The sequence below is a fragment of the Salminus brasiliensis genome, chromosome 24, assembly GCF_030463535.1.
Source record: "Salminus brasiliensis chromosome 24, fSalBra1.hap2, whole genome shotgun sequence".
Lineage (NCBI taxonomy): Eukaryota > Metazoa > Chordata > Actinopteri > Characiformes > Bryconidae > Salminus > Salminus brasiliensis.
In genome coordinates, this window is record NC_132901.1 from 11672154 (window position 1) to 11684335 (window position 12182).

The window sequence follows — 12182 nt, forward strand, 5'->3', positions numbered from 1 at the left end:
TTTTGTATTAGGACTATTTTGTTGGGTCACAAAAAGATGAATTTGGTTGAAGCCTTAGGTTAATGTTGAGATTCGAGCGAGCAAGAATAGGTTCAGAGCTAGACTTTTGATGTAGAGGGTTGAAGCAAGGCAAAAGGACTAGGGTAGAGTAAATAAAATAGTATGGCGGTCAAAGGCCTCAGGTTTATGATGAAGGTGGATTGAGTTAAAGTGACCGTGAGCTTAGGCCTTTGCCTTAGGATACAAAGGAAGATTCAGTAAAAGTAAAACAGTTTCAACATAAGCCATCAGCCTAATGTTTTGGATACACATGGCCTCGGCCTACTGAGGAATGCACATCTAAGTAGAATGGTCATGACTGCATGGAATGGGTTAAATGAAAGTAAAAGTTTAAAAATAATTATTTGGTGTGTTGCTTAGTGAGATAGAGGGAAGGATGGGGTTAATTTGTTTTAGGACAAGAATGAGATTGGAGTTGTTTCATGTGAGGGGTTCGAATGAGGATGGAGTGATTTTGTATAATGGTTGGAGGAAGGATGGTGTTATTTCATTTTAGGGTTGGAGAGAGAAGGTGGTGGGGTTTGTATTAGAGTATGAATGAAAATGGGTTATTTTATTTTGGGGTTAGACGGCGGATGGGGTTATTTTGTTTCATTGTTAGAATGCTGTTAAGGTTATGTTGTACTAGGTGAAGAGGGAGGACAGAGTTATTTTGTATTAGGACTACTTGGTTGGGTCACAAAAAGATGAATTTGGTTGAAGCCTTAGGTTAATGGTGAGATTCGAGCGAGCAAGAATAGGTTCAGAGCTAGACTTTTGATGTAGAGGGTCGGAGCAAGGCAAAAAGACGAGGGTAGAGTAAGTAAATTTAGGTAGCGTAAGTAAAAAAGTATGGCGGTGAAAGTGTGTTTAGTGCAGATGTGATCTAGGAAGAGTGAGTAACAGTAGCTTTGTAAACGAGGCCTCAGGTTTATGATGGAGGTGGATTGTGTTAAAGTGACTGTGAGCTTAGGCCTTTGCCTTAGGAAGGTTCAGAAAAAGTGAATTTCAACATTGGCCATCAGCCTGATGATTTGGATACACATGGCCTCGGCCTACTGAAGAATGCACATCTAAGTAGAATGGTCATGTCTGCATGGAATGGGTTAAATGAAAGTAAAAGTTTAAAAATAATAATTTGGTGTGTTGCTTATTGGGATAGAGGGAGGGATGGGGTTAATTTGTTTTAGTACAAGAATGAGATTGGAGTTGTTTCATGTGAGGGGTTCGAATGAGGATGGGGAGTGATTTTGTATAATGGTTGGAGGAAGGATGGTGTTATTTCATTTTAGGGTTGGAGAGAGATGGTGGTGGGGTTTGTATTAGGAAGTGATTAGGCCTTTGCCTTAGGATACAAAGGAAGGTTCAGTAAAAGTGAGTTTCAACATAAGCCATCAGCCTGATGATTCGGATACACATGGATACACATGGCCTCGGCCTACTGAGGACTGCACATCTAAGTAGAATGGTCATGACTGCATGGAATGGGTTAAATGAAAGCAAAAGTTTGGTGTGTTGCTTATTGAGATAGAGGGAAGGATGGGGTTAATTTGTTTTAGGACAAGAATGAGATTGCAGTTGTTTCATGTGAGGGGTTCGAATGAGGATGGAGTGATTTTGTATAATGGTTGGATGAAGGATGGGGTTATTTCATTTTAGGGTTGGAGAGAGAAGGTGGTGGGGTTTGTATTAGAGTATGAATGAAAATGGGTTATTTTATTTTGGGGTTAGACGGCGGATGGGGTTATTTTGTTTCATTGTTAGAATGATGTTAAGGTTATGTTGTACTAGGTTAAGAGGGAGGACAGAGTTATTTTGTATTAGGACTATTTTGTTGGGTCACAAAAAGATGAATTTGGTTGAAGTCTTAGGTTAATGGTGAAATTCGAGGGAGCAAGAATAGGTTTATAGATATTTTTTGATGTAGAGGGTTTGGAGCAATGCAAAAGGACGAGGGAAGAGTAAGTAAAATAGTATGGCGGTCAAAGGCCTCAGTTTTATGATGAAGGTGGATTGAGTTAAAGTGACGGTGAGCTTAAGCCTTTGCCTTAGGATACAAAGGAAGGTTCAGTAAAAGTGAGTTTCAACATTAGCCATCAGCCTGATGATTTGGATACACATGGCCTCGGCCTACTGAGGAATGCACATCTAAGTAGAATGGTCATGACTGCATGGAATGGGTTAAATGAAAGCAAAAGTTTAAAAATAATAATTTGGTGTGTTGCTTATTGGGATAGAGGGAGGGATGGGGTTAATTTGTTTTAGTACAAGAATGAGATTGGAGTTGTTTCATGTGAGGGGTTCGAATGAGGGTGGAGTGATTTTGTATAATGGTTGGAGGAAGGATGGGGTTATTTTATTTAGGGTTGGAGAGAGAAAATGGTTATTTTCTATTAGGGTTAAAATGAAAAATGGGGTTTTAGGGTTTAAATGAGCTTGGGTTTATTTTGTATTGGGGTTAGAGTGAAGGTGCAGTTATTTTGTATTAGGCTTGAAAAAGGGCATCATTGTTTTATGTTATGTTTAGAAGTTAGAAGTTTTGTCTTTTTTTTTTATTTTATTTTGTTTTTTGTGTTTTAGGGTTGGGGGGGTGTATGCAGTTATTTTGTGTTAGGGTTAGTATGAGATTTTTGGCTATGGTATATTGGGTGTGTTACGAGTGCGTATTAGGGGACCTATGGAGAGCCGTTCCGAGTGTGGAAGCGCCGGTGACAAAGACGCATCGACGGTGGAAGTCATACTGCGCACACACGGCAACACTGTGCTTTACACACTCCTCAAGGTCGCCTCGCACGACGAGCAAAACAACGCACCCACGTCTCGGATGCCCAGCACGCTCTCGCCGAGGCTCTCCTCCAACGCACCGGATAACACTCGCCCAGTTCGTGGCACCTTTTGTCGCCGTTTTCCACCGATTAGCACGCCAAATGCGCCGCCGCCCGTTCGGCACGCCGGTAGCGTGGCACGCTTCGGTGAGCGCCGTATCAAACGCGGCGTCGTTACGCTGCCCTTCCCGTCTTCTCAACACACGGTGGAGCCTCTCGGAGACGAAAGAGCATTTCTACGCTCGCCAAGTTGAGCTTTCGCCCATATTTCGCTCGACAAACGCCGAGAGAAAACACAAGTGCGAGACCGTCGCTGCCACACGGCTGTGCGGCATCGAGCGAGTTGAGTCTACAACGTTCTCATGTGGCTTTTAAGGGCCGGCCCCCTCGCTGCAGCGGGAGGTTCTACAGAACGCTGCAGCAGTTTGTGCTCACTCGCGCTCACAGCAAAGCAGAACAATGGCAGAAGTCGCTCCAGCCCCAGCCGCCTCGGCGCCCGCCAAGGCCCCCAAGAAGAAGGCCGCCGCCCGCCCCAAGAAAGCCGGCCCCAGCGTGGGCGAGCTCATCGTCAAGGCCGTCTCGGCTTCCAAGGAGAGGAGCGGCGTGTCTCTCGCCGCCCTGAAGAAAGCCCTGGCTGCCGGCGGCTACGACGTCGAGAAGAACAACTCACGCGTTAAGCTCGCCGTCAAGAGCCTCGTCACCAAGGGCACTCTGGTGCAGACCAAAGGCACCGGCGCGTCGGGCTCTTTCAAGCTTAACAAGAAGCAGGCCGAGGCAAAGAAGAAGCCGGCCGCCAAGAAACCGGCACCTAAAGCTAAGAAGCCGGCCGCCAAGAAACCAGCCGCGGCCAAGAAGCCCAAGAAGGTAGCAGCCAAGAAACCCACTGCGGCTAAGAAATCCCCCAAGAAGGCCAAGAAGCCCGTCGCGGCCGCTAAGAAGGCAGCGAAGAGCCCCAAGAAGGCCAAGAAGCCGGCGGCTCCCAAAAAGGCGACCAAGAGCCCAAAGAAAGCCAAAACGGTCAAGCCTAAAGCAGCTAAGCCCAAGGCGGCGAAGGCGAAAAAGGCTGCCCCTAAGAAGAAGTAAACAGTAACGCCGTTTACCTTCATGTCTTGTTTCTCTATTCAACGGCTCTTTTAAGAGCCACCCACAGTTTCATAAAAAAAACAGCTTTTTTCCCCCCTTGTTACTGCACAATGAATTGATTGTTAAAAAAAAAAAAAAACACTCAACAACACAAAAATAGCTCTCATTAGTTTCCCCACACAATAATTATATATGATCAATATATATATTTTTTTGGTTTGGTCATACGTGTTACATTTGAGCGGGAAAGGGAAAGGAAACGCGGGGCACGAGTGGGGGTAAATGTTTCTTTCTTTAACCCGTTTTCTTTCTTTCTTCCTTTCTCTCTCTCGCTCACACAGACACACAGCACGAGAGGAGGAGGGGGTCGGGTAGGAAAGCGAGCAGAGGTGGGAGGACGCTAGAGTCTGACGGCGGAAATGCGATTGGCTGTTGGTGCGCGTAGCTTTTAGCCAATAGGACCGTAGGCGATTTTGCTATATCAACGGCGCTCGTTGGCCGGCGTGCATTATTTCAGCTTTGTTCGACGAACACGACTGACGCGAATCATGAGTGGAAGAGGCAAAACCGGTGGTAAAGCTAGGGCCAAGGCTAAGACTCGTTCGTCCCGCGCCGGACTGCAGTTCCCAGTTGGCCGTGTGCACAGGCTCCTGCGTAAAGGCAACTACGCTGAGCGGGTCGGCGCCGGCGCTCCCGTCTACTTGGCCGCCGTCCTGGAGTATCTCACCGCTGAGATTCTCGAGTTGGCTGGCAACGCCGCCCGCGACAACAAGAAGACCCGTATCATCCCCCGTCACCTGCAGCTGGCTGTTCGTAACGACGAGGAGCTGAACAAACTGCTCGGAGGAGTCACTATCGCCCAAGGTGGTGTGCTGCCCAACATTCAGGCTGTACTGCTGCCTAAGAAGACCGAGAAGACTGTGAAGACAAAGTAAATTGGCGCTCTCCGTTGATTTATCTATACACAAAGGCTCTTTTAAGAGCCACCCATTTTTTCTACGAAAAGTGCTGCTCCTTTACAAACAACACTACATATTCTTCACGTGATTTCCAGCTGCATAAAAAAATAATAGCTTTATGAACCGAGTTATTATATAAACACACTGCCATGCAATACACAATTGCCCTTTTTCATATATTTCACGTACTGAGATCAACACCCTATGCATATGTGCATGTATACACACATTCTCTCGCTCTCTCTCACACACACACACACACACAGTGTGTTTAATGTTCGCTGTAATGTACAGTACATTGATTAGTTTGATCATATTATTGTTCTTATTATTATATATTCTTTTAATGCTTTTTTTTCCTTTGTTGTTTTGTGTTACAGGAGCCCGCCGTTTTGCTTTTAGGTTTGAAAAGAAGACGCCCAATAGTGTGTCACCGACGCATTGCCGGCCGCCCAATGGGAAACGGACAACTTCAAGACGCCCAATGAGCGGCAAGCGGCTTGAAAGCTTAAAAGCCATGTGAAGCGAGCAAGAACTCATTCTCTTTCTTTTCCCCGAGAGGAGTAGAGTTCAACGCGATGGCAAGAACCAAGCAGACCGCCCGTAAGTCCACCGGTGGCAAGGCCCCGAGGAAGCAGCTCGCCACCAAGGCTGCTCGCAAGAGCGCCCCAGCCACCGGCGGCGTGAAAAAGCCTCACCGTTACAGGCCCGGCACCGTGGCTCTGAGGGAGATCCGCCGCTACCAGAAATCTACTGAGCTGCTGATCCGTAAGCTGCCCTTCCAGCGCCTAGTGCGTGAGATCGCTCAGGACTTCAAGACTGATCTCCGCTTCCAGAGCTCCGCCGTCATGGCCCTGCAGGAGGCTAGCGAGGCGTACTTGGTGGGTCTGTTTGAAGATACTAACCTGTGCGCTATCCACGCCAAGAGAGTCACCATCATGCCTAAAGACATCCAGCTGGCCCGCCGTATTCGCGGAGAGCGCGCTTAAACAGAGCGCTTCGACGTTTACCTGAAATACCCAACGGCTCTTTTAAGAGCCACCTACCCGTGTCCGCGCCGAAACAGCAAATGTCCGCCTCACCTCGGTGTTGCGTTTATATAATGTAAGGCTATTATGACGCGTGCGCTTCTAAATTCCATAGGGCTGCGCGAGCAAAACCAGCCGTGAGACAGCGGTTGTGAAGATTAGGGAAAAAAAACAACTTCTATATGTGTGTCTATATATATATATAATGTTTTGTACTACATTTCACATCAAAATCGCCATATTTAACGTGTTTTAATACATATGAATACTTTTCTTTTAATACCTATCAATATGTTTATACATATTTAATAGTTTGGAAACAGTTCATTCACCCCAGCAGAAAGTAGAAGCCACTGCCCTTTCAGTAGAACACTACACTTTACACTATGTAGTGTTTAGGCCGGTTTTGGACTATTACAAACGGCATTAGTCATGGATGGAGCGTAGATCCCACCGCGTGGTGAAACTATACAACTGCAAGCACAGTTTCAGAGAGCAATGTATGTGTATATTCATATAATGAGAGCTAGATTTGGGGTACTTACGTTTCATACATATGCAACATGAGTTTGATTGCATAGAGAGTAAGCGAGACCAGCTGTGTTGTTTGTGCTTGCTTTTAGGGCAGCAGTAAAGGAGGTAAGTGTATAGTCCGGAGAGGAATGTTTGTTTGTTTGTTTGTTTTTAATCTCTTTCAATACCTCTACCAGAACAAGGCATGTCTAACTCTAAAAAATTATATGTTTACTCTATATGTTAACTCTATAAAATTCATGTTTCCCGTCACATTGTTTGTAAAATTAACCCAGATCAGCGGGAAAAACGCCAAAATTAAATGAATGTTGAGTCAGTATTGTTTTGTGCTATACTTCAAAAATTACCTTATTTAGTACAGTCTAGCTTGTCTGGAAGTATAACCCTTGAAGTATGGAGCAAATTAAATGAACCTTCCCAGCACATGTAAAATGATCATTAGAGAAGCCTAGGGAAAAGAAATAGTGAATAAATACTGGCAGGGGTAAAGTGTTTGTCCTGCCTAGGATGCACCCGGTTATGTAATAGAGAGTAGAAGCCTTTGAGCCTTGAGTACAGTAGTGCTCTTCTGTGTGGTGAATAGAAGGGCTTTTGGAAGTGCTCATTGCAAACGACCACCGTTGTTTTGGGATCATGGGCATATATGTCATGGATGGAGCGTGGATGCCATCGTGTGGTCAAACTAGGCAAATGCAAACGTTAACTAACTAGATTTATTCGTGTGAATGTTACAGCTTTTTCATTTGATAGATGGTTGTGAACTCCAGTACGTCTACTAAGTCATTTGTATTGCGGTGTTATTTTGGTTAGTGTTTTTTAAAGTACATTTTTAAAAATGTTTCTATTGAAGCATACTTCAGTTCAGGGCATTTTAGAAGCCAGCATGGTTACCAGTTCTCATGCTGCCAGGCAATGAAATGGAAACTTAATTTAGGGCAATTTTATACACATTAAATATGATTGTTAACTGCACCAATAAATCTAAAAAGTAATTACATGTCTTGTGGGATGATTGTCGTTTGGGCTTGGGTTTCATTTTAACAATATGCTAACGATAAAGTCGGACAGAAGGAAAAAAAAAACAAAACAAAACAAAAAAAAACCCTCCAGACCGTATAACCTCCTTCCACAACTAGATAAAATGTCTTGTTTTGAAGAATGCTTGATAGAAGCTGTCTTTAATGAAGGCACTGTATTAGCCATCATGACAACCAAACAGCATGCAGTTAGGTAAAATTCACTCACTGCTAGAAGCCTTTGAGACAAATTGTAGAGTAGTGCACTTCTATGTAGGACCTTTGTTTCCTTCTCTTTAGAGCCCTTAAACTCTGTGTATCAGTTTATATTGAGGTTCCCATAATAATCATAAATCAATAAAGAAAACCGCTCATCTGCTATCAAGACCTGACTGAGGAGCTGGAGGCCAGTGAAGCAAAGCTAAAATATGGAAAAGCATACGCACCCTGCAAGGTTTCGGTCAGAGACTTTCTTCAAGGCATAGGTAAGTAACAAATGAATACAAAAAACTCTTTCTCCTCTTTCTGATTTTGCTTCTTTAAATGTCTGCATGGACCAAAAAATCAAAAAGATGAATTGTTTTATATTTTGCAGATTTACATTTTGACCACCAGATGGCATCCACGCTCCATTCACGTACTACGACCACAGACTTAAAGCTTAGCCCTGAAACTCCATCAGAAGCCTAAGGGGTAGGTCTAGCCAAACTGCTTCCACTCACCCAGACTTCATCATGAGCTCTACACTTACTTTGCTTACCACAATGTCTTTCCATATTTCTTTATCATCCACTAACTGCAACATATGGTAAAAGCAACATTACTTAAAGCAACATTAACTCCCTCTGTGTTTATCTAATCTAACATGACTTTTATTAGAAGATGTAAAACGAGCCTGAGAAATCCAAGGGGTAAACATGTAGTTTTAGTTGGCCTCATTAGGAGCTTTTCCCTTGTATGCAATAATATACCATTTATTCGATTTGTGTTTGATCTTTCTTTCTTTAAATGTCTCTGTGGACACTATATCTTTAAGTTGTAGTGTATTAGATCAACGACTACAATTCCCATGATGCCTAACTAAAGATGGTCTCTGACCAAAACCTTGCCAATTAAAATTGACTCATCTGCTATCAAGACCTGACTGAGGAGCTGGAGGCCAGTGGAGCAAAGCTAAAATATGGAAAAACATACGCACCCTCAAAAAAAATTAACCTGCATGGTTTAGGTCAGAGACTTTCTTCAAGGCATAGGTAAGTAACAAATGAATACAAAAGTGCTAACAAAAGTTTATCAACAGCCGACCGTACTGCCTCCTCCCTTGTAAGTTAGCTTCTCTGCTATTTAAATGTAACTCTTTCTCCTCTTTCTGATTTTGCTTCTTTAATTGTCTCCGTGGACAAGAAATAAATAAATAAATCAATAAATAAATCAATAAATAAATAAAAAATTGCAAGATTAATTGTTTTACATTTTGACCACACGATGGCATCCACGCTCCATTTACGTACTATGACCACAGTCTTGAGGCCTAGCCCTGAAACTCCATCAGAAGCCTAAAAGACTTGACTAGAGAAGTGCACTTCTGTGTAGTGTATACAGTGTAAGGGATTTAGGAAGTGCCCAATTGCAAACGTCACCGTTGTTTTGGGATCGTGGATATATGTCATGGATGGAGCGTGGATGCCATCGTGTGGTCAAACTCGCAAATGCAAACGCTAACAACATAGATGTATACGTGTATGTGTGTGAATGTTACAGCTGTTACATATGACAGATGGTTGTGAACTCCAGTAAGTCTACTAAGTTCTACCAAGGAACTTTTGGGCATTTTAGTAGCCAGCAGGATAACCAGTTGTCATGCTACCAGGCAATGAAATGAAAACTTATTTTAGGGCACCGTAATTTTGTTTGGGTTTTAACAATATGCTAATGATAAAGTAGGGCAGAAGAAAACAAAATACTCAATACTGTATTATCTCCTTACAGATCTTAATAAAGTGCCTTAAATAAAGAGTGCTTCTATCAAGCATTCTTTAACTAAAGACATTTTATCATCAGTTAGGTAAAAAGCCAACAATTCTCTCATTAAGAGTCAAACTGTAGAGTAGTGCAGTTCTATGTAGGACCTTTGTTCTCCTCCCCTTAGAGCCCTTAAATTCTATGTTGTATGGTTATGTGTATGTATGTATGCATCAGGTTATATTGAGGTCAACATAATAATCATAAATCAATAAAGAACACCGCTCTGCTATCAAGACCTGGCTGAAGAGCTGGAGGCAAGTGGGGCAAAGCTAAAAATTGGAAAGCGGATGCACCATCAGCGCAAAAAATCATTTTAACCTGCAAGGTCAGAGACTTTCTTCAAGGCATAGGTAAGTAACAAATTAACACAAAAGTGCTAACAAAGGTGTATCAAAAGTCAGCCGTACTCACTTGTGAATTAGCTTTTTTGTGCTTCTCAAATTTAACTCTTTCTCCTCTTTCTGATTTTGCTTCTTTAAATGTCTCTGTGGACCAAAAAAATAATATGTATTTTTTATATTTTGCAGATTTACATTTTGACCACCAGATGGCATCCACGCTCCATTCACGTACTACGACCACAGTCTTAAAGCTTAGCCCTGAAACTCCATCAGAATCCTAAAGGGTAGGTCAAGCCAAACTGCTTCCACTCACCCTGACTTCATCATGAGCTTTACACTTACTTTATATCACCACAATTTCTTTATCATCCACTAACTGCAACATATGTCTAAGGCTTTATCATCCACTAACTGCAACATACTTTGCTTTCCACAATTTCTTTCCTTCCTTTCTCTTCCACTAACTGCTAACCAATATGGCTGTTATTAGAAGATATAATATAGTGGAAACCTGAGGAATCCAAATGGTGTGGGTTTAGTTTAAGTTGGCCTCAATTTACTTTATGTGCAAAAATATTTCAGTGGTGGTTTGTGAGAGAGAGAGAGAGAGAGAGAGAGAGAGAGAGAGAGAGAGAGAGAGAGACATGCATTTGTAGACATATGGCTTGCTTTATGCATACTCATTCATTCTGACAGAAAATACAAACCCTGTACTGGTTTGTGTGTTTCTTTAAACGTCTTTATGTCAATGTGTCAATGACACGATTTGTCTTTATCCTGTAGTGTCAAGATCAAGGACTACAATTCCCATGATGCCTAACTACAAGTTCGATAGATGACGTTTTATTGATTATCTATCTATCTATCTATCTATCTATCTATCTATCTATCTATCTATCTATCTTCATCTAATGATGAAATCCGATAACTGCACGTCCAGTCACAGTAAAAAGTAAACCGTGTGCCATGGTGTACAGTAGTGGGGTGATCTTCGTGGGTGCTTGTTTTATGCTTGCAAGGTCGTAACCCTAGTACTAAATAGCCATTTATGTGATTTATATTCAGGTGCATTGAGGAAGGACTAATTTTGTCATGTGTGTGTGTGTGTAATAAACGCTGCGCACGTTAGAATGGCGTGATGTAGTGTGACTTTGTTGTATACGAGACCGAGGCGCACATGGCGACAGCCATCAGAGGGCTGACCGAGGTATTTGTCGTGTTAAGACATATGTTAGCTACTTTTAATGTTCATACATGTGAAACGTCGTTTTTTTTTAGTCCTTACACTACTGGACCCTGGTTAGCTCCGGTGTGTCGTTGTTAGCACGATAACGTTTGCTAACTTGCCAAAAATGAAGTAGATAATGATATCCGATAACTCGATTTTGCCGAGAGCCTAAAGTTGTACACCCAGTCACAGCAAATTGATGTAGAACTGCCGTTGCTGGATCTATGTGTGGAGTTGTACATAGCTTGGAGCCAGCTTAGCGATTAGCAGCGTGGCTAACGCGGCTAGCATAAACAGTAAAGCGCAAATATGAGCCTAATTATGAGGGGTCATTATTTGTTGACCACAGTGCAGTACCACATGCGGGGTTGTAGCATAAAAGTACGCAATACAGCCGTGATTTGTGGCTGTTGAGTGATTTGAGTTAACTTGCTTTTTCAGGTCCACACATGAGCTAACAAAGCGATTAGCATGCTAGCTAACTCGGATGGTACAAACAATAACATACGCCAGCGAGTGTAAATACCTGTCAGATAAATACACACTCGCTCGAGTCAGTCAAGTTTTATTATGAAACGGTGTATACAGCAACATTTATACGTTTACTGTCGTGGTTGAAACCGAGAAGCCACCTTGGAGAGTAGCATGATGGCTAGGTGTCTTAAAATTAATCACAGAAATAACGATATTACGGACACGTGCGTAGTTCTCTATATTGTTATTTGGAGCAAGTGAGGGAGAAACAGTCGTGCTTAAACCCGGCTACCAGCAGCCTATCTTCTGGTTTTCAGAGCTGGGCAGCCTGTGTAGCTTGCTAGCTAGTGTTTTGTTTACAAAAGATTATTTTCGTTAGCTAGTTGCCGAAACGACTCCACGTGGAGTGCACGATGTCACGAAAAAACGGCTTCTATACTCACCTAGTGCACTAGAGAGTACTGGAGTGCGGTTTAGGATGGTAAAACACACAATCAATTACTACAATAATAACAATAATAATGTCAAGTGTGTAATCTTTCTAAGAAAACGGTGCATAAATGTTTATTTACAAAGGTCACATGGCCCCTATGCACTTCAAATTTAGTGAAAAGGAGTCAGAGGCTGTGT

At 42.7% G+C, this 12182-nt stretch overlaps 2 protein-coding genes across 2 annotated transcripts; both read left to right on the forward strand.

The window, feature by feature from the left end:
- The first annotated feature begins 4495 nt into the window (after nucleotides 1-4495).
- LOC140546623 (histone H2A-like) lies at nucleotides 4496-5429 on the forward strand. The gene is made up of 2 exons (XM_072670005.1): nucleotides 4496-4878; nucleotides 5309-5429. Exons 1-2 carry the CDS (start codon nucleotides 4496-4498, stop codon nucleotides 5427-5429), a joined length of 504 nt encoding a protein of 167 aa, XP_072526106.1.
- Nucleotides 5430-5481: 52 nt separating this feature from the next.
- Nucleotides 5482-5895, forward strand: LOC140546624 (histone H3). The gene has a single exon (XM_072670006.1). The coding sequence runs from the start codon at nucleotides 5485-5487 to the stop codon at nucleotides 5893-5895; it is 411 nt and encodes a 136-aa protein (XP_072526107.1). The 5' UTR covers nucleotides 5482-5484.
- Nucleotides 5896-12182: the final 6287 nt, after the last annotated feature.

Bases quoted from the DNA above. Each gene is read 5' to 3' on its own strand.
- LOC140546623 (XM_072670005.1), top strand. From the start codon at position 4,496: ATGAGTGGAAGAGGCAAAACCGGTGGTAAAGCTAGGGCCAAGGCTAAG. The intron at 4,879-5,308 runs GTAAATTGGCGC...TTTTGCTTTTAG, and splicing joins GAGAAGACTGTGAAGACAAA to GTTTGAAAAGAAGACGCCCA.
- LOC140546624 (XM_072670006.1), top strand. From the start codon at position 5,485: ATGGCAAGAACCAAGCAGACCGCCCGTAAGTCCACCGGTGGCAAGGCC.